The 22,835-nt window shown below is 31.9% G+C and overlaps 3 protein-coding genes across 4 annotated transcripts in view; 1 reads left to right on the top strand and 2 right to left on the bottom strand.

Annotated features, from left to right (window-relative positions):
* Positions 1-7,394: 7,394 nt before the first annotated feature.
* LOC143045321 (omega-amidase NIT2-like) lies at positions 7,395-8,448 on the bottom strand. The gene has a single exon (XM_076217762.1). It carries the CDS (start codon positions 8,393-8,395, stop codon positions 7,568-7,570), a length of 828 nt encoding a protein of 275 aa, XP_076073877.1. The 5' UTR covers positions 8,396-8,448; the 3' UTR covers positions 7,395-7,567.
* A 183-nt stretch (positions 8,449-8,631) lies between these two features.
* On the top strand, positions 8,632-15,644 carry LOC143045314 (large ribosomal subunit protein mL46-like). The gene is made up of 6 exons (XM_076217749.1): positions 8,632-8,761; positions 11,160-11,361; positions 12,145-12,293; positions 13,921-14,063; positions 14,366-14,500; positions 15,470-15,644. Exons 1-6 carry the CDS (start codon positions 8,710-8,712, stop codon positions 15,620-15,622), a joined length of 834 nt encoding a protein of 277 aa, XP_076073864.1. The 5' UTR covers positions 8,632-8,709; the 3' UTR covers positions 15,623-15,644.
* Positions 15,645-17,953: 2,309 nt separating this feature from the next.
* LOC143045340 (CXXC-type zinc finger protein 1-like) overlaps positions 17,954-22,835 on the bottom strand; it is a 34,811-nt gene continuing 29,929 nt past the window's right edge. For both annotated transcript variants that reach the window (XM_076217795.1, XM_076217786.1), the window contains 5 exons: positions 22,141-22,345; positions 21,373-21,477; positions 20,749-20,892; positions 19,322-19,474; positions 17,954-18,215 (listed from right to left, as the gene is read on the bottom strand). In XM_076217795.1, coding sequence (XP_076073910.1) covers positions 18,072-18,215; positions 19,322-19,474; positions 20,749-20,892; positions 21,373-21,477; positions 22,141-22,345 — 751 coding nt within the window. In that variant the 3' untranslated portion in view covers positions 17,954-18,071. The remainder of the gene's footprint in view (positions 18,216-19,321; positions 19,475-20,748; positions 20,893-21,372; positions 21,478-22,140; positions 22,346-22,835) is intronic.

Here is a 22,835-nt window from a genome sequence, read left to right as displayed (position 1 = left end):
TAAAAAAGAGTTGCCAATGAGACAACTATCCACCAGAGTTAAAATGTTAATAAGCAATTATAGGTCACTGTTTTTTTTTTATTTTCTAATTTGTTAATACATTATGTAATTATGTGAGAGCTAAGGATGCATATCTGTGGGAAAGTTGAAATTATGCTGTTTTTTCTGTTCTTGTAAACTGCTTCCAGGTTATTTTTGATACCCTTTCAATGAGTAAATGGGGCAGATAGTGTTGGCAATGTCCATCCTTCCAATGACAGATCTAGGGGGTTTCTTCCAGAAGTAAGACTCCCCAATTTAAAAAAAAAATCAATGCTTTTCAATGAGAACATATGGTTGGAACCGCACCCAATACACCTTTATCCTGGGTTGGAAACACACCCCTCCCCCTTTTGTCAAATGACCCCTGCCTTCCCTTATTCTGAAAACAAACAGTTTTCAACCTTTTTGTGTTATGTCTGCAGATATTAAGATGATTTTGGTAATTTTATGTGCAGTGATTGCTTAACCACGAAGTTTTCTTTTTTATTGCTGTTGACACTTTGCAGAATCATGGCCCTTGTACTAAGAAAATTTCATGAAAACTCTACATGTCTAGTTCATGAGCTGATTGTGTAAGACTGCAGGAGAAGGCTTTCATGACATACCAACTCAAATGGTTTCTAAGCTTTTTCTTTGGTTCAAACCTTGTAAAGTTTTCAAGAAATGTAGAGTATGCATTAAAATCTGTATCATTCAGTTTAGGTCATCCAGAATGAAAGGTCATGTGAGAGATTTCAATTGATTGGCCTCTCTTGTCTTCATCAATAAAATTTCACATTTTCAACTTTTTCTCTGAAACCACTATAGCAAGCAATTTAAATGACAGTTGGCAAGAATGACAGATAAAATGTCCTTTACATAAGATTCACATTTAATTTTGACCAGACAAAAAAAACATGGTCAAATGAACCAATCTAGAGTTCTGATTAGCCAATTTTTCAAATTATTTTTTAACGCCTGAAAAGATGTGTATTGACAAAAATTAATGTTAGGATATTTTTATGCAGCTGATGGTTTAATGCTTACAAGAGGCCTCTTGAGAGTATTACTACATGTACCACTGGGTACCATCTTTGCACAGCTGATTGGTTTAATGCTTACAAGAGGCCTCAGCTGCATAAAAACATTAATTTTTGTCAATACACATCTTTCAAAGCGTTAAATATAATTTTGAGAGTATTACTACCACAGGGTAACATCTTCACAGCAGCCAGCAGTTTTGTACTGATATAAAAATAAGAAGATGTGGCATGATTGCTAATGAGACAGTTCTCCAAAAGAGAAATTAACAGATATATAGGTAACTGTACAGGGTGTTGCTAAACGTCGGAAACAGAAAACGGAACTGAATACAGAACAGAAACGGAAAACGGAAACAGAAAGAATGAAAATCTTTTCTTTTTGGTTAATTTATCTTCAAAAGCATGTTATATAGTATAACACATGTTTACAAGAAAGAGTAACAGAGAATAAATTTAAAATAAAAGATTTTGAAACAAAGTATTGACATAATTAACAGAAGATGATGAGACTGTTTTTGAAACATTTGATAAGGTCAAGCGATTAAGTATAGTCTGTTCGACTTTTCTTATTTAAAAAAAATGTTAAATAAATGTCAATAAGATAACCTAACAACACAAAACAGATCTACAGACGGCTTAAACAGATGGACATTGACCTCGATTCTATGGATAGGTTGTGAAGTAATAAAATTTTGGGGAAATGCTTTTCATCGATTTTTCTTTTTTTCTTTATTAATTGCCTTGAATCAAGATGTCTTGTGGTATATCTTGTTGCGTTGTTCTGCATTGGTGATTTTTGTTGTATCTTTTCTAGTATAAAGGAAAGAAAACGTTGAGAAACCTAAGGGGACATTGATCAATGGAAAATAACCTATAAGAAAAACCTGGAACTAGAAAAGCTTTATATTTAAAAAGGTAGAACTTGATTCTTCATATCTTTTATGCAAGGTATTTTAGTTCATTTATAGGTTTTGAAGTTAGTGTTTATAGGTTTTGGAATCTAGTGTTTTTAAGTCAAGGTTGGAGTCTATAGTGATGTCCATTTTCACTGACCCATTACACCATTTTTTTTTAGGGGCCAGCTGAAGACCACCTCAGAGTGCAGAATTTTATCAAGGCATTGAAGACCAATTGGTGGCCTTCAGCTGTCATCTGCTCTTTGGTCGGGTTGTTGTCTCTTTGATATATTCCCCATTACTATTCTCAATTTTCTTTATAAAAATATGATTTTTCTTTAATGACGTCATGTGTTTTTTGTAAAAAATAAAGAAGACAGATTTTTGTCATGAACTATTCAATAGATATAGGAAGATGTGGTGTGAGTGCCAATGAGACAACTCTCCATCCAAATAACAATTTATAAAAGTAAACCATTATAGGTCAATGTACGGCCTTCAACACGGAGCCTTGGCTCACACCGAACAACAAGCTATAAAGGGCCCCAAAATTACTAGTGTAAAACCATTCAAATGAGAAAAACAACAGTCTAGTCTATATAAAAAAACGAGAAACGAGAAACATGTATAAATTACATAAACAAACGACTACTACTGTACATCAGATTCCTGACTTCAAGTCTATAATGTTGGAGAGTTCCCATTGTTTCAGATGCATATGGCCCTAGATGAATGGCATTTTCTCTTTAAAGCCTCTTTTTTATTAGCTGTTTCCTATTGGATGAAATTTGAAAAAAATAGGCAGGACAGGAGTTTTGAGTAAAAAAAAAAGGCAGGATGTGACACTTGCAAAAAAAAAAAGTCAGGACGACAATTTAGGAAAAAAAAAAGTCAGGATAAACTAAAAAAAAAAAGGCAGGACCGATTAGAGTGAAAAATAAAAAGGCAGGACAGAGATTACAGCTAAAAAAAAATGCAGGACAAAATTTTTCATCCTAGCCCCCCATAAAAATCAAATGGTAGCTCCCTAAGGTTGCAAGTCCTTCAGGCAAAGATGACCTTGACCTCTTTTTCATGGTTTATTGATCAATGTAAAGTTTTCCTGGTTAATTGTTTCTTAGCCATGTTAGATGTGCAATAGGTCAACTATATCTAAAGCATATTTGGTGTATGGAATGATTGCAAAGTGTATATTTATTTCCAGTTTGGTTTATCTGACCTTGATTTCATTTTCTTGGATCATGATAAGTTTATGTTTACGACTATCAACTTAAAGTAGCACAATACAAAGATTTTTTACTTCCAATCACTAACCTTTGAAATGCTGTAACTTTCTTAATATGAATGCATAGAAAATAATAAAAGAAGTATATATAGATCGATAAAAGATTAATCTTTTAAATGAATGCAATATTTTTACTATGCAATCATTATGTAATCAATTATTATGTAATAAGTGGCAAAATCTGGGTAAGTTCACTTGAATGAATTTAGCTCTATCATCTCTTTAACTTTACAGAAAATTTTAATGAAATCTTAATCAACACATCATGGGCTTCTAAAGGGTGTCTCAGATTGTCTCTATGGTATTCCATTCTCTCATAAATCTCTAATTAGTGTAAACATCCTAACCACATAAAAGAAGATAATGTTTAATTAGGTTTAAAATTTGTTCTATACATTCTATCTGAAATCTGAGACACTCTTTTGTAGATAATGGCCATAGGAACAACATATAATAAAATCAACCCTCTAGGGATACCTATGCAGAAGCTAATTTCATTTGAAAGTGGAAATTTGGTGAAAAATATTTTAGACACAGTTAACATTATAATTGGTTACATAATAGTTGCATAATACTAACATTGCATTAATTTGAAAGAGTAATCTGTTAGCTATCCAAAACTACCACTTTTGTAAATTTTCAAGCATTATTGTCGAGCCTGCGACTTTAGTTGCAGAAAGCTCAACATAGGGATAATGATCCGGCGGCCGCGGTGGCTGGCGTTAACTAACTTCTTAAAAGCTTTATATTTTAGACGGTAGAAGACCTGGATGCTTCATACTTGGTATATATATATGCCTCATATTCCGAAATTTCCGTCAGTCATGATGTCCAATGTCCTTGACCTCATTTTCATGGTTCATTGACTACTTGGAAGAAAAGTTAAGATTTTTTGTTATGTTAAATTCTCTCTTATTATAAGTAATAGGATAACTAAATTTGGTATGTGCGTACCTTGCAAGGTCCTCATCCCCATCAGACAGTTTTCACTTGCCTTAGACCTCATTTCATGGATCAGTGAACAAGGTTAAGTTTTGGCGGTCAAGTCCATATCTCAGATACTATAAGCAATAGGTCTAGTATGTTCGGTGTATGGAAGGACTGTAAGGTGTACATATCCAACTGGCAGGTGTCATCTGACCTTGACCTCATTTTCATGGTTCAGTGGTTATAGCTAAGATTTTGTGTTTTGGTCTGTTTGTCTTATACTTTATGCAATAGGTCCACTATATATGGTGTATGGAAGGCTTGTAAGATGAACCTGTCCAACTGGCAGGTGTCATCTGACCGTGACCTCATTTTCATGGTACAGTGGTTATAGTTAAGTTTTTGTGTTTTGGTCTGTTTTTCCCATACTGAATGCAATAGGTCTACTATATTTGGTGTATGGAATGATTGTAAGGTGTACATGTCTAGCTGGCAGGTGTCATCTGACCTTGACCTCATTTTCATGGTTCAGTGGTCAAAGTTAAGTTTTTTGTGTTTTGGTCATTTTTGTCGAGCCTGCAACTTTTGTTGCAGAAAACTCGACATAGGGATAGTGATCCAGCAGAAGTGGCGGAGGTGGCGGCGGCAGCGTTAGCTAACTTCTTAAAAGGTATATATTTTAGAAGGTAAAAGACCTGGATGCTTCATACTTTGTATATAGATGCCTCATGCTACGAAGTTTCCGTCAGTCAAATGTCCAATGTCCTTGACCTCATTTTCATGGTTCAGTGACCACTTGAAAAAAAAGTTCAGAATTTTTGTAATGTTGAATTCTCTCTTATTATAAGTAATAGGATAACTATATTTGGTATGTTCGTACCTTGCAAGGTCCTCATGCCCATCAGACAGTTTTCACTTGACCTCAACCTCATTTCATGGATCAGTGAACAAGGTTAAGTTTTGGTGGTCAAGTCCATATCTCCGATACTATAAGTAATAGGACTAGTATATTTAGTGTATGGAAGGACTGGCAGGTGTCATCTAACCTTGACCTCATTTTCATGGTTCAGTGGTTATAGTTAAGTTTTTGTGTTTTGGTCTGTTTTTCTCATACTTTATGCAATAGGTCTACTATATTTGTTGTATGGAATGGTTGTAAGGTGTACATGTCTAGCAGGCAGATGTCATCTGACCTTGACCTCATTTTCATGGTTCAGTGGTCAAAGTTAAGTTTTTAAGTTTTGGTCTTTTTATCTAATATTATATGCCAAAAGTCAACTATATTTGGTGTATGGAAATATATTATGATCTATATGTCAGTCCTGCAGGTTTTATTTGACCATTACCTCAATTGCACGGTTCATTCCACAGTGTTAAGTTTTTGTGTTTTGGTCTATTTTTCTTCAACTATAAGTAAATAGGTCAACTATATTTGTTGTATGGAAGCTTTGTTAGCTGTACATGTCTGCCTGGCATGGTTCATCTGACCTTGACCTCATTTTCATGGTTCATTGGTCTTTGTTTAGCTATCTTGGTTAATGTTAAGTTTATGTGACAGTTGTAATCAAGCTTTATACTTAGGACTATCAACAAAATATCAATGATTAGTAAAGAAGGTGAGACATTTCAGTGTGTGCACTCTTGTTTTCTAATAATATGTGCAATAGGTCAACTATATTTGGTGTATGGAAATATTTTATGATCTTTATGTCAGCCTTGCAGATTAAATTTGACCTTGACCTCATTTTCACAGTTCATTGTTCAGTGTTAAGTTTTTGTGTTTTGGTCTGTTTTTCTTAAACTATAAGCAATAGGTCAACTATATTTGTTGTATGGAAGAATTGTTAACTGTACAGCAGAGGCGGATTTAGGGGGGGGGGGGGGCCCAGGCCCCCCCTTTTTGGGAAAAAATTTGGTTGCTTATATAGGGAATCACTGGAGCGGGCCCCCTCTTAGGTCAGTCAGTGGGCCCCCACTTATGAAAATTTCTGGATCCGCCACTGTACATGCCTGCATGGCATGGTTTATCTGACGTTTCAGCATGTGCACCCATGTTGCAGTTTCAAAATAAGGCCATTTGTTTACCCATATAAAATTGAGAATGGAAATGGGGAATATTTCAGAGACAACAGCCCAACAAAAGAGCAAATAACAGTCAAAGGCCACAAATGGGTCTTCAACACAGCAAAAAAATCCTGCACTAAAGGCTTTCTTCAGCTAGCCTCTATTAATAAAAATGTGTACTGGTTCAGTAAAAATGGACATCATACAAAACATGCAAACATATAAATTATACATTGTTTCACAAGTTTTCATCCTTGAGACTTTAAAAGATTTTAAATTATACAATATGGGTTTTGCTCATTGTTGAAGGTTGTATGGCGACCTGCCATTATGAAGAACAATTTTTTCTAATGGTCCTTAGTGATGGTTGTATTATTAACAGTCATACCACATTTCCTCTTCTTTAATATTCAACAAACATGACAAAAAAATAAAGACAAGATTACTAAGACAACACTATTAAAAGTAAAAAAAATACATACTTTTTGTTGATTTTTATGTGCATTTTATATGTGATAGATCTATTTCACAAATTCTAAATAGCTGGTTGTAAAAGAAATATGCAGCGAAGGAAATGTTGACCTAAGGGTGTGATGGGGGACGTGCGGCCAGCTCTTGAAGTATACAATTAAGCTGCATATATCTTCTTTCAATATTAAAATATTAAACAAGTTGAAAATGTGTACAAAATCCAAATTATTGCACAATTATGTATCAAGGTTAGTTTTGTTCTCATTTAAATGTGAATAAAGATTAAACCATGTAGTTGTAGATTACTGGTATGAATACATGATTCAGAATAAATTAAACTTTTGTGGAGCAATTATATTGAAAAAATACATCATTTAAATATTTTAGATGTCGTTTTGCTTATTAATAGCTGCATTTTTTTTCTGTAAGAAGAGCAAATTTCCCTTCAGAACAATTTTACAATTTCATTCCAATATTACTGGTACTTATTGAATACATAAAATAAGTATTGGTAACAATTTAGGACAGAATGTTATTTTCTGAACTGATTTCCATTCTCCCAGCTGTTGTTTGTAATGATACTGAACAAGATTAGATTGGGGAAGGTTGGGTAGGCATGCAAAAAAGTTCAAACTCAAATAAAAAAGAAAAAGTGCTATAGCTTAAATATATAACAAACTTATGAAGTAATTTTTTTCACTGTTTAGTGTTTTTTTTTCTGTTTATTGGTCTTCACATACTGCATATATTGCAAATTTCTACATACATTGTACATGGAATTTATATAAATCAAAATGTTCAAATTCTAGGCAGATGTCCGGCACTGCATGACTCCATTGTAAATAACTAACTTGAAAATATTACTCTGAAACTTTAGTTAGTTTGTATAAATCATTTCTCTTTTGAGATCGTATAGGGATTTGTGATCGTACTTCATCTACATAATCTGGATTAATGTTATAATATACAATTGTCTCTTCATGTTCTGTATTTGCTACAACTTCTCCCCATGGACTGACAACGCTAGAATGTCCCCATGCAGTATAGGTAGCTTTTTCATCCCTAGCTGGTGAAACTGATGCCACATAAAGTTGGTTATCTATTGCTCTGGATCTCTGTAACAGTTCCCAGTGGGCAGGGCCTGTTGTCATATTAAATGCACCTGGATACACCAGAAGTTTACAACCAAGATCAGAATAGATGTATGCTAATTCAGGAAATCGGATGTCATAACAAATTCCAATACCAATTTTGCAGTATGGTGTGTCAAAAGTGGTAAAATCTTTCCCTGGACTCAATGTTTCAGATTCTTTAAAACAAATTTTTCCTGGTACATCAATATCAAACAGATGAACTTTTCTATGTTTAGCAACCATGTTCCCTTCTGGATTGTATACTGTACAAGTGTTGTATAATTTGCCATTGTCTTCTTCTGGGATTGACCCACCGATCAGAAAAATGTTATTCTCTTTAGCAGCCTTAGATAACACATCGGTTGACTGACCTGGTATACGTTCTGCATAATCCTTGAAATAAGACGTCCCATATGGAGAATTAAAACACTCTGGTAATGCTACGACTTTTGCTCCGTTCTGTGATGCCTGTTTTATCAGTCGGGCAGCATTTTGTAGGTTGTCAGCCTTAGATGCGGACACAGCCAGCTGAACAAGTGCTAATCTAAAAGCCATTGCAACTGATATCAAATCGAAAGTAGGTCAATATCACGTGGTCAATTTTCCTGATATAGCCTATGACCAAATAAACGAAGAATGACTATGATTAAAACCACAAAGATATTTCTACAAAGCATTACTGAAAACATCAAATAGATTTAAAAGAAAACAATTCAGTTTCATTTTCTTTGCAAACGTTTAGTTTAAAATGAATGATGAAAAACTATAACGTGCAAATTTCGGTACTTCTTTCCGACATTGACTTTAGATGTTACTATTTGAATTTCCGGTTCAACTAACCTTGTTTCATGATTGCATAGAGAAAGAGGATGATTCGATACGTTATTCCTCGTTTATCGAAGAGAGTAAAGTCTCAGAAGGGTAATTTATTGCTTTTCTTTCTATTGCTGACCATGGCGTATAAGTATGGGGTAGAAAATTGGTCGCAGGGGAAGCATTGATTCAGTCTTCTAATAACAGGTTGGGAACAAACCCCCTGTATGGTGATTATACCTCTATAGAGGGATAATCCTTCTTTAGAGGGATAAAATTATCCCTCTATAGAGGGGTGTTTTTGTTTGCACTGGATTTAAAGCAAATTAGGGCAGAGTGGCATTTTCTAGTTATATTGGCTATAATCTCTAGCATTATACGCATCAACATATGCACTTTACTAAAAATTGGGATAACCAGTTTTCTGCTAAAGTGACAAAACTTGCAATCTATTGTAAACCTATCTGAACACCTGATCAACAACAAAAGGAATAGTTGACCTTTAAATTTCATGTTAAATCTAACAATTGAAATTCTGTTCAGTGAGGCATAAGTGAGTAGAATTTACCTGATCATCACAGCTTTCAATCATGGTGAACAATAGCTTTTATATTTAGTCAGATAAGCATCAAACTGGGCATGTGCATATTAAATTAAGTACATCAATTGGTGCATCAACTATTCCAGGTTACTGCCATAATAAGTAGAGAATGCCATTCTGCCCTATTTTGATTTAAATCCAGTCTAAACAAAAATACCCCTCTATAGAGGGATAATTTTACCCCTCTATAGAAGGATTATCCCTCTATACAGGTATAATCACCATATAGAGGGTTTGATCCCAACCTGTTCAGAATAACAGATTCTGGTATAAAACCTGAGACTAGTTTTAGAATATAATAGTCCCTGTAAATAACATTGGTAGAACGTGATATGATATAGGATAGAAAAGGGAAAATTTGTATTGCTAAGCGTGACTAACAACAACTAATAACCCTGCTGACTGCCATTGGCGATTGCCAAATAAAATTGATCACAAGATGTAACAATATAAATTTAATACTAAACAGAAAACAAATTTAACTTGTGGCCACGATGTTATGCCACAAACATACAGTGTCAATATTTTTTTAGTACACCAGATCCGGATTTCGACAATTAATGTCTCTTCAGTGATGTTAGGGATCGAAACGGTATTTGGAAGGCCATATAAAAAGTACCCTTATTTTAGATAGACACTTGAATTTTAAGAGTCAATATAGGATGAACGGATCATATAAACCAGAGGGAAAATATGATACAAGCCCAAACGAAAAAATATAAACGAGCTTAAATTGAAAACTACGTTCAAACCTATGATTGCGTTGGATAAAAACCGCAATTTTTATATGTGTGCATGTAAAACAAATTTCGTTGTAGAAGGGTCTAAAAACAGCACAAACAACATTTTCCAAAAGACCAAAAAAGTGAAAAAGTATATTTAAACAAAACGCATTTGACTAACAGGTCAAACAACTGATGTTCTTTAACCCTGCTGACTGCCATTGGCGATTGCCAAATAAAATTGATCACAAGATGTAACAAAATGGATCTTAATATAAATTTAATACTAAACAGAAAACAAATTTAACTTGTGGCCACGATGTTATGCCACGAACATACGGTGTCAATATTTTTTTAGTACACCAGATCCTGAATTCGACAATAAATGTCTCTTCAGTGATGTTAGGCCCATTCACAAAACAGATAATACATCAAAACTTTTATCAGCAAAAATTTGATTTCAACTTAATATCAAATGGAAAATTCAGGATAATAAATTTTATTTTGGTACATTTGTATTCTGACATACATCAGGGACTTTCTATACTAACAGGACTCGTCTCTATCGATTTTAAATGATTACTAAGCCGACTGTTTAAAACTACCAACAATAAACTTAGTTTCATATCTCTGATATATACGATGCTAGTAGTTATTTGTGTATTTCACAGTACTTTGTAATTATTTAATTATTATTAGTTGTTAATATAAAAATCTGATAAATAACCATTTAGGATGACAAAAAATATAAGATTTTGAAAGAATGATGAATTATTAAACTTAGAAGAACAATCCAGTTGTGTAAAATGGTTTACATTACAAACAAGATGTCGCACTGAAAATTCAACGAATATCTACAAATGTACCTCAAAGTTCAAAGATCAATATTTAAAAAACAATCTGTGAAATCTTTTGAAAAACAGCATTTTGCAAAGACAAAATGTATAAAATTTCATAAAAACAATTTTTTGTTAAACTTGAACACATACATGTAGTTATGAAGAATACATCGTGAATGTGAAATGATTTGCTTTAAAGTCACATGACATCAGCTACGGCCGATATCAGTCTGATAATTTGTATAGACATCGTTATAAGTGACCAGTCCCGTTAGTATAAAAATCCCTGCAAACATGGCAAACATGTACTTGTATCGTTACAACTTATCTTTTTAATTTTATAGTCTGTTGTTTTTGTGCTAAAACACATGTGACTACAACACAGCCTACCAATTGGAAGATAGCTGCAGCAGTATGTGTAGAAAGATATCCTGTTATCACACAAGACCTAACTGATATTGAAAAAAGATACCAAGATATGTGTTCAAAGATTGATGTTGAAAACAGTCTACTTTCAGTTCATGAAGAAAAAATAGAATCAGAGAAGTATGTTACTGATAAATAAAAATCAAACAAATCAATATTGGAGGTGACCCCTGTATACATTTTTTTTTATGAAAATCTGGGTTATACATTAACATGATTAATAAGACAGTAAGCCTTTGACACGAATTCCAATACCAAAACACATCTAGAGAGCAACATAAATTGACAACAAGAGACATATAGTTATACCCCTCAATGTCAAGCCAGTTGAAAGAAAAACTCTATGGTTAACTTATACATGTACTTAGATTCAGAAAAGCTGATGAAATATTATTAGACATGTAAGTTGTCAAATAAAATCCACAAAAAAGGGGTGAAAGATACCGAAGGGTCGAGCTCTGGAGTGCCTTTGGTAATATCAATGAAGAGGAATAGCTTTCAAAATGTTATGATGCTAATATGCAAGAAATTTTCAGTTTAGTATCAGTCTTTATCAACAGATAGTCAGCCTGTCTAGACTCAGGTGAAATTAGATCTTGACATATGGTAAAGACCTTTGTCTTTTGTTGAAGAATGTATTTCATCCTCTAAATGATTCATTTGTGATGTGTTGCTGAGTCTGTATACTTGCCACACATGCATTTTTATTCATATTATTAAGATAGGTTTATGAAAAAGATCCCCCCACAAATACTAAAATGTACATGTAGATCTAAAGAACAACATGTACAACATAAGAAATGTAAGACAGCAAGGTATTCTTGATAATTTAGGTACACATCCTTATTTGACTGTCCTTTACAAAAGAGCTGAACCAGATTTAAACATGTAATTTTCTTTCAGAAAAAAAATGAAGGCCAAGAAAGAGAAAGAAGAGAAGGGTGATAAGGAGGACCAAAGTAGTAAAGATATATCAGCAGTGACAGCATTTGACAAAGAAGATCATTGGGAGAAAGAAGTAAAAGAATACCAAATACCTAGCAGAATAACTGGTAAATTTGGGAAACTAGTACATCTCAGATAAAAAGTCGGTGTATATTTAGAATGAATCAGAAGTTTAAAGTTGGTGGGGATTGCAAAACTTTTGTGATTGTTTGGTCGTTGTTATCTTAATTTTGGTTGCAAATATTTCATGCATATTCAGAGGCAGAACAGATTCAAGGAAGCAATAAGCAAAGTGGGTTGACCTTTTAAAGAGCTAAAACAAATTATATTCTACTATAAAAATGGTGTGTTGTCATTATAACTAATATTTTGCTTTGTAATAAGTCATGTACTGTTTACAGACTCCTCAAATTTTTTTGCAAAATTTCTCTTTACAGGGGACACTGTGGCTCAAAAAGGACTATCAAGAAACTTATTATTTAGAAATTCTAATGTGATTTTAAAAAGAATGTTCAGTCATTATTAGTTTTATTACTCACATTGCCTCCACAATTATCCCTTACTAAACTAAAGATAATATTTAACGAAGTTAATACATGTATAAGGATATTTGATTAAATTATCCTGAATTTATATTTTCGTGGTGTATCTTTTGATCTATAAAATTGAGAAAGGAAATGGGGAATGTGTCAAAGCAACAACAACCCGGCCATAGAGCAGACAACAGCCGAAGACCACCAATGGGTCTTCAATGTAGCGAGAATTCTATGCCTATGTGACCAGATTAAACATTGTGTTAAAGGAGAAAATTGGTATAAGTAAAGTTATTGAATTTTTATAAGACTTTAAAAGAACTACTTAAGCTACATGTATTGAACAAAAAATCTTTGAAATATTCCAGTTAGATCCAGATTGGATAATATAATTTTTCATCAGGATACCTTTTTGTGTGATTGGGCATCCTGGTACTCAGTCATGTAAGAGCAACCAAAAGAAGTAAAAAATCAAACATATAATGGGTGTAATTTGAGGGAGAAATTTCTGTTTTTGAATGATTTTGTTGTGTAAACAAAAGTAAAGCAGTTTTATCTCCAAAATTGAACTGATTGAAAACTTTTTTTTTCTTTGCCTTGCTCTTACTTGTCTTGGTACCAGATGTCCTACCATTGAAAAGGTAACCTGTAGAAATATTATACAATCGTTGGTAATATGAAAATAGTCGATTTGAACAAAAACAACAACATAGAAAACAATATATAAGTTGACAAGAAATAAATATGGGAAGTAATTGTAAAAAATTGAATATACATTTATACAACTTACAATGGAAGTTATATGTAAACATTTGAAGAAATATCAAATATAGGGAATAGTTTTTTTAAATTGAACCTTTATAGTGATTCAAGATTTGGTTGGGATATGCTGGTGTCAAATTGTAGTACAACAAGGACGGATCCAGCCATTTTAAAAGGTGGGTTCCATTATTTCATACCCCGGATACAGGAGGGTTCAAACTATATGTCCTCATTCAAATACATTGATTGTCCCAAAAAAGGGGGGGCGGTTCCAACCCCTCCCCTGGATCCGATATCATACAGTTATTGTACCCAGGATATTCAATGTATGTCAAGTCATGATAGGTTTGGGATTTATATGCAGTGCATGTATTAATGGTAAGACAAGTTTTAACTGTTAATATAAAAATTATAACACAATATAATTTTACACTGACAGAAGCAGATAAGAAGAATGATATGAAATCTCCAAAAAGAAAGTTGGACAGAAAACTAGTCTTAATCGTACAAGAAATGGTAAATGGAAAGGAAATATGGAAGTTACCTGATGGCTATTACAACAATGAAGAAACATTAAAAGAGGTGAGAATACCTTGAAATATGCTGATCGTAATTTTTCAATCATTGTATATGTCTTAAAGTGGTGAGGGGAAAAATCAATTAATGTCATGATAATCATCAAATATCTTCTAGTTTTCCTCCTTTCTTGTCAATCTGTTCACAAAATGTTTGCCTTTGAAAACACATACAATGACCAAAAATAGATAAATTTGTCACAAAATAGTTAAAACTTAAGGGAAAATAAGTAAAACTGAGGCCACTCTAAAATGACACAGAATATGTTTGTCTTGCATACAAATACTAATGTACTCATTTAATTTTAGACTGCAGAAAATGCTTTACAACAACGCTGTGGAACAACATTGAAGTCCAACATATTTGGTAATGCTCCTCATGGACTTTTCAAGTATAAACTTCCTTTGTCAGTGAGAGAAACAGAAAATGCTGAAGGAGTCAAGGTAGGTCTTTGATGTGGCATTCTTAAAATGAGATACTCTGCATTAAGTGTTTAGGTATCTGCTCAACAATTCACAGTGCAACAACTCAAAATATAATGATGTGACTAAAAAAATTCAATATTTCATTGATTTGATTGATTGATTGTTGTTTGCTTTAGCATTAGGCATTAGCACTAAAAAGGCTTTATCACGGTGAACATTGACAATAATATGCTATGTGGTATCAACCCTTTTGAATGCAAGTATTGCAAATGTTTTTCCAGAATTGTACTGAAAGAAATAGTGAGGGAGGTCAATAAAATGCTATAATAATGCAATGGTTGTCACCTAATATGGGGCATGCTTCCAACCTGCTTTCATTCAAAAATTTGAGAACCATTCAAACCAATCCTTTTCAAGTATTTTATATGTTGTTTCTCATTCAATTATTATGCTTTCACTTTTGCCATTTAGAAGCTAAGGTCCTTGATTGATTTAAAAATACTGCTTTATGTCATTTCTGTGCAATAAGTTGAGAACCATTTAATCTATCTTTTTCAAATTAAGTATGTGGATTATTCTTATGACAAAATGGAGGGCAAGATTTATCCACTTTTACACATGCTGTTCAGAATTTTATGGTTCCTGTTTGATTGAAATTGAAAAATGTCTCATTTATGATGTTTCTGTATGATAACTATAGAACAGTTCAATAAATGCTTTATAAATTTGAATACCATAATTTTTCTCATAACAATATAAAGTTCTAATTTAATGAATTCTATACACAAATGCTTATAATCTAAAAACAGTCAGGTACATGATTCTTTCATCTGTATGTGAAAGTTGTATTTGACCTATGCATTTTAACATGGTTCACAATCATTTCATGTAATATCACATGAATGTGGTAAAAAAGTATTATAACTGAAACAAGTTTTGATTAAAGTCTGAGACATGCATCATTACAGACCAAGCTTTCTTTTTCAGATATTTATCTACAAGGCTGAATTTAAGGATGGGAATGTTGATTTGAAGGATAAAGAAATATTGGACTATAAATGGGTCACCTTAGAGGAACTGTCAGAATATGTAACACCACAATTTGAAAAAACTTTAAAAGAATTTGTTTTAGAATTTTGAAATTAAAAATATTATCTTGAAATATTGTATTCCTATATTCTTAAAAGTATCAGCATTTACCCAATGCTGTCCTGGATTTTCCCCACCCAGGTATTTCTCCATTAATAATGAGGCTTAATTATAAAGAAGAAGATGTGGTATGATTGCCACTGAGACAACTCTCCTCAAAAGACCAAATGACATAGAAATTAACAACTATAGGTCACTGTACAGCCTTCAACAATGAGCAAAGCCCATCCCATATAGTCAGCTATTAAAGGCCCTGAAATGACAAATGTAAAACAATCCAAACAAGAAAACTAACAGCCTAATTATGTACAAAAAATGAACAAAAACAAATATGTAACACATCAACAAACTTAAGTGACTAATGTATTATGGTTTCTCTAATTCTATGGAAATTTATCGATTTATGAACCCATTGTATCATTGTATAATTTTTTTTTAATCAACGTGTGGTTTCCGGTGACCTCAAAAGATCATTGGGTGATTTTAAGGGTCATAACCTTTTTAGCTTACTGAATGAATCAAAATATGCTAACAGGTGTTAATGAAATTGACAACTTCACGTAATGTGAAAGGCACTCGAAGGGGATTTTCGTTTAACAAAAAAAGAAAACTGATTTCTTAATCATTAGAGAAACAGATTCTTACAGGTTTTCACGAAGACAACCTTTTGATTTGTATGATTGTCGATTTAGTTGTTACAACCACTTTGAAAATTATCCTCAAAACTTAGCAATTTTTCATGGTGCAAGATAACTCTAGGTTGCCTTCACAGAATAACATGAAACCTTTTCACAATGTTACTACAATGTACCAATAAGAGAAAGTGATAATTTTCAGATCCGTCATTTAAGATTTGAGAACTTTAATCATAAATTATTAAGCATGCATATGCCTCACAATAACTGGAGTATGCATTTAAGAATCCTTATGAAATGTTGCAAACTATCAACAATTTCAATGCTCATAGATTTTTGGAACAGCATTCCATGTGCTCCTTGCACAGATAATTTTTAAAGAGGGATACATTGAGCCATCTTAAAATATAAGAAAGAGTGCACCCCCTTTTGATAATGATAAAATTTACAAAGTTTTTGTCTTTAAAATAATTTTCACAATTTATTGCATTTTTGACAAAAACTATATTAGAATAGATAGAAACTGTAGCTAACAAGAATGATCAACAAGATAAGACCAACTAATAGGTCAGCATAGCTGTAATTGTCAGTCAACTCCATAAAGAAGTTATTGCTCATAATTGACCGTTGAAAGAGTCCATTATTAAAGATTCACACAGATCCAGGTTAGCAACATATTGTTCTTCACAGTTTTGATTTAAAAAAATGAATATTGGCCTTTCTGGTGTTTTATCCAATATTTTGGTAAAGCATTTACCAAAAAATTTTTGTGTACCAAATTTAAGTATCATTTTGTTCATTTAAGAATAGGGAATACTAATTCCTCTGTAAGATGTCTTCATCTGACCTTCAACTCATTTTTATGGTTTATGATCGGTTTATTGGTCATTTTTAAAGTTTTGTGTTTTGGTTTGTTTTACAATAAAAAATATGCCAACTATATTTGGTTTATGGAATGATTGCAAGATGTAATTATCTGGCTTGCTGAAATCATTTGACCGTGACCTCATTTTCATTGTTCATTGGTCTATGTTATTTTATTGTGGTACCTTTTGTTCTGTTTTTTAAGTACTATTAACAATAGATCAACTATATTTGTTTATGGAAAAAGCTGATTTTTTTGTGCTTTGGTCTATTTTTCAATTACCTTAAGCAATGGTTCAACTATATTTGGTGTATGGAATAATTGTAAGGTGTACATGTCTGTGTGACAGTTTTTATCTGACCTTGACCTCATTGTCATGGATCTTTAGAAATTTTAAGTTTATATGATACTTGTAGTAAAACCTTTATCCTTCAACATAAATCAATGATCAGTAAAACAGGCTAGACATTTGAGAGTGTGCACTCATGTTACAATAATGTAAACATCGCAAACATTTCTGAATCAACATTATCCTCAAGTCACAATCAATTTTTAACCAGAGATGCTGTTAACTTCAACTGTTCTTAAAAACTTGATCTAAATATGACCTTTTTCTATTCCACATTTGGGTAACATTATTTTAATGTTAGTTGGAGTTTTCACACTAACCAATTTTTAATCTAAACTTAAATATCATTCTGATATGTTATTGTTACAGTCAAGACAAAAACTACTATATTTTTTAAATGCAAAGTTTCTTGGATTTGTTTAGAACACTTAAGTAGAGAGTGCATTAACTATAAATAAGAAAAAAACAAGAAATTTTCAGGATGAATTGTTTATACATTGTATAAAAATCTACAACATAACAAACATAAATATATACAATAAGAAATGGGTTTCATTTGACAATATGACTTCATTTATGACACATAATGTTTTATTGCATTGTGGGTACTTTGATTGGGTTCAATGGATCATGGTCAATTGTCTGGTGTAACATTAAACCAAGAACTCCAACACGATTAGACATGGCAACTCTGATGTTTCTTTCTTGTTCAAACAGCTCATCCAACTTTAACCACTGCAAAAGATGAAAGATTACATATAACTGAAAACATAGATGTTCTGTATATGGCATTTATATAACTGAACATCAATAGTTTGTTTATTTTGTAAGTTATGATTTAAAAGCTAGAAATTTAAATGTCATTTTTGTTTTCTTGAAACTACAATTGCTAAGAACATTTTATCTAATTTTTTAAAATAAATTTATAAATCTTAGAATTGCAAATTTATTTGAATGAAATATCTTGTTGGCCAAGGGAGATAACTTTTGATAAAATGTGTTCAACTATATTAAGAGATATTCAAAGTGCATCCCTATTTGTATTTATTTTTCCTGAATGTGATTGATTTGAATAATGTTATGAACAAAAATTATCCACCAAAGCTTGTATTTTCCCTTATCTGTCTTCATATAGAATCCCATAGTTTTCAACAACAACAAAATATGTGTCCCATATCTTTTAAATTAAAGTTTGAATGCATAAATAATTAACTCTATTTCTGGAAATTTAACAATTCTCTATCGCATAAAACTTTTAGATTATATCTACTCTAATGTATAATGCAACTTGTGATATCAGTTTAGGAAAATTCTTATTTAGTAAATAAATATTTACTGGTTTTCAGAAATCCAAGAGACAACAGTTTCAGTAACTTTAAACATTTCTGTATTTAAATGAAAATCCTAATACTTTAATATTTAGTTAATTGTGAAGTTTAAGATTGGTAAAACATAACAAAAGGAGTTTAATAGGTTTATGAATGTCAGTTTCAGCCCTAGGATTCCATAAAATTTAATTTCAGTAAAAATATAGTTGATATATGATGACAAAATTTAATTGATTGATTTATAACTGCTGTACGCTTAAGGAAATAACCCTTACTAATGCATATAAACAGGCAAACTTGCTGTAATCCCATAAAAGAAAATATCATACATTCAAAGCTATCATCATGGATAAAAAAAAAACAAGAGACAAAAAAAAAGGGTTTATTTAATTATCTTAATTCATATATTTATGGTTGTTTATGTAGATTTTTTAGGTCCAAATTTAGGCATTTGTAGCTCTACTATGATTTTTTTTTTTTAATTTACAAAGTTTTAATGAACAGCTACATTACCTGTCTAACTCTCTCCATATCAATCTCTGCTCGATGTAACTTTTCCCAACATAGATGTTTATTACATTTTCTTTTGGCTGCCCTACAGAATTCACCAGTTTCTTCAAACACATTGTGAACTATGGGACAACCACAAACTTCTTCTGTTCCTACCTGTACCAAGTAAACAACAAAATGATTTAAACTACATTTCTCTAATTCTTCGTCAATTTATCCCTTTCTGCAACCATTGTATAAAAAAATTTTAATCAACGTGTGGTTCGTTTGATCTCAGTACGTCATTAGTTAAAATCCGATTATGACGTCGAATTTTCTTGCTTTCCTCTGAAATTCCTATTGTGACGGCATGAAAAAAGGCGACCATGCCTGATGACGTCACATAGAAAGAACACATCTTTTTTCAGATCATTGGAAAAGAAGGAATAAGTTTGCCTGCATAATGTAAGAAAATCATTAGAGAAACAGATTCTACCACCAAATCTCGTGTAATACGATATTTATCCACTCTCGACAGTTAAATTTTAAATATTTAAAACACTCGGACAAGCCTCGTGTTTTAAATTTGAAAATTTAACTGTCACGATTGGATAAATATCGTATTACACTCGATGCAGTGGTAGAATCTATATAGATATGTATGCAATTTAAAATTTGCATCTAAAAAATTTCAGTGTAGTTTAACATTGAGTAAATGTGTAGCAAAAGATTTTTTTTATACCTATTTATATTTCAAAATTTCACACTTAATATTATAAACTGTATTTATTGACACCAAAACTTTCAACTTAGTAACACTACTAACTCTTCTATATGGATTGATGTTTAAATATGACTACAATAAACTGAATTAATGAAGTTGATAATTTTAGACTTATTCTAAATTTTCATTTTTGATGTTGTCCCATATGTTTCTCACCTTTTAAATTAACATTCTATGTGTGAATAGAGATGTTTTAGGTCAAGGATTTGAGATCATATAAAATTACCAGATTTAATCTGTATGAAATATGACATTTTTTAACTAAATATTCTTATTATGATTGTGGCCAAGTTTGGTTAAAATTATTTCATTAGAGAAGATTTTTGTAAGAATAAACTACAGAAAAATGACGCCAAATGATGAGAAAAGCTCATACCGGCCCTTGACAGGTGAGGCAGGAAGATCAATTTGCATGATTTGTGTTGAGATTATAAGGACGCTTTAGCATACTGGCTTTGAATATTATAAAAATAATATGTGGGGTATCAGTAAAGACTCAATACCCAACCACACAAATAACCAAGAATTATCTAGCTCTAAATTGTCTAGATTATAGGTTTTTTTTCACTCTAAATATTTTTTTTAATGTCAATTATTTTCTTCCTTTTCCTGACAAAAAAAAGCTTCAATCTATTTCAAACAGACTTACTATTCATCTTTGACCTACCTTGGGTTCTTTGGTATGTTCTGGACATAATACTTTAAGCCTTTTACAATACACTTTTTGCTGAATATTGTAGAAGTCACAAAACATAGAATTGCCTTCTATCCTTGTCTTGTATATAGATCCGAATGATGTCTGGGCTTCAAACTAAAGAAATAAACAAAATATTTCAACTATTGGATGTTTGTTTCAATGCTTTTACATAGCACTTACGTGAATATATATAATTCCAAGCAATCAAAACAAAGAAACCACCTAACATGCCTAACTTACTGGTACATCTCATCTGCAATACTTTTAATTTCAAAATGAAGAAACTCTGCATGAGATCAAAATGTTCAAGATATTGAAGTAGTTATTAATGAATATCAATATTATGAGTATGACTAAAGTGTAGACTAGTATCCCTTTTGGTCAAACTGTTGAGTGTGTAGATATAGGAAGATATGGTATGAATGCCAATGAGACAACTCTCCATCCAAGTGACAATTTATAAAAGTAAACCATTATAGGTCAAAGTATGGTCTTCAACACAGAGCTATTTAGTCCATGTTTTGATATAATTAACATCTACAATATCCCTTCCCTCTCCAATTTGATATTTAATCTAAAAACCAAACACCATACCTTTGCAAAGCATTTTTCCATATGACGTAATGCTCCTTTCTGATTAAGTTCTACACCACATGTAACACAATACACACTTAACTCTGTGTCATCCTCTTCAGTTAGCTAAAGCAACAAAGGAATAATTAACATTATTTCTAATAAAAAAATAGTAATCAAGATAAATACTAAAACTAATAATGTGACTAATAATACAAATAGTGATTTTTTAACTCAATTCTCAGGGTTTTTGTCTTTTAAAGCATGTTCATATTTTTTGCAAGATTTATACAAGTGTGCAGTGTCAAATATAACCTGCATACTATAGACAAACAATTTAAAAATATTTTTAAAAAAGGTTCTGTTTGGTAGATGAAACTGTAGGAGCAATTTTTTTTATACCCCACCTACGATAGTAGAGGGGCATTATGTTTTCTTGTCTGTGCATCTGTCCGTTCGTCTGTGTGTCCCGCTTCAGGTTAAAGTTTTTGGTCAAGGTAGTTTTTGATGAAGTTGGTCCAATCAACTTGAAACTTAGTACACATGTACGCCATGATATGATCCTTCTAATTTTAATGCCAAATTAAAGTTTTGACCCAATTTCACCGTCCACTGAACATGTAAAATAATAGTGCGAGTGGGGCATTTGTGTACTGTTGACATATTCTTGTTTTAAAGTAATACAATGATTTGGACCAGTATATACTTGTACAATACTTGCATTGCTCATGGCAAGTAAAAATTTGTAATTATCCACATTTCAACTTGCTATAAAAAAATATTACTAACATCTTGATCATTAATAATTGCATGTCTTGCCCTTTCAACAATAGCATCTAATTCTTGATGCCTCAGATCAAGTTCTCCAATTCTCTTTCTGGTTTCTAGCTGCTGACGACGAATCTTCTCCAATGACCGTTTATTATTTTCCTCTGATATAGAAGGACTGTTCTGCCACTGCTGTATCTTTGGAGGTAATAGTTCATATATACGACTGAAAAGAAAAAAAGTATATAGAGAAACCAATAAAAAAATCAAATATGTAAAAATACATTATGAATTCAAAACTAATTTTTCAGAAAACAATTGAAGGTCTTTCCACATCAGTTTTCTAAACAATTGATATGAGACTTCTTCAGGTTAGCTCTTTACACTTTCAAAAACTAAGAAAAAATAACATGGATTTTATAAGATTTTCAAAATTGGCTTGTTAACCTATATGTAATAAATTTATGAAAAGAAAAGTAGTGATTAGCTGTCAAGATTTTTATATAATACTTCATGGATGAAACATGGTTCTATATAATATCCAAAATATTTACGTGATATCTTTCTGAACAACTTTATAACACAAGAAAATAGTTTGATGGAAGAGGGAAAAAAATAAAAATATTAATAATAATAATAATCAGAACAAATACAAAAGATCTATCCACAGAAAAGTGGAAAGACCTTATTATAACAATAAATGTCTCAAACCATAT

This window comes from Mytilus galloprovincialis, chromosome 1, assembly GCF_965363235.1.
Source record: "Mytilus galloprovincialis chromosome 1, xbMytGall1.hap1.1, whole genome shotgun sequence".
NCBI classification, from domain to species: domain Eukaryota; kingdom Metazoa; phylum Mollusca; class Bivalvia; order Mytilida; family Mytilidae; genus Mytilus; species Mytilus galloprovincialis.
The sequence above is the reverse complement of the archived record's forward strand: the minus strand, read 5'-3'. Positions and strand labels throughout refer to the sequence as shown.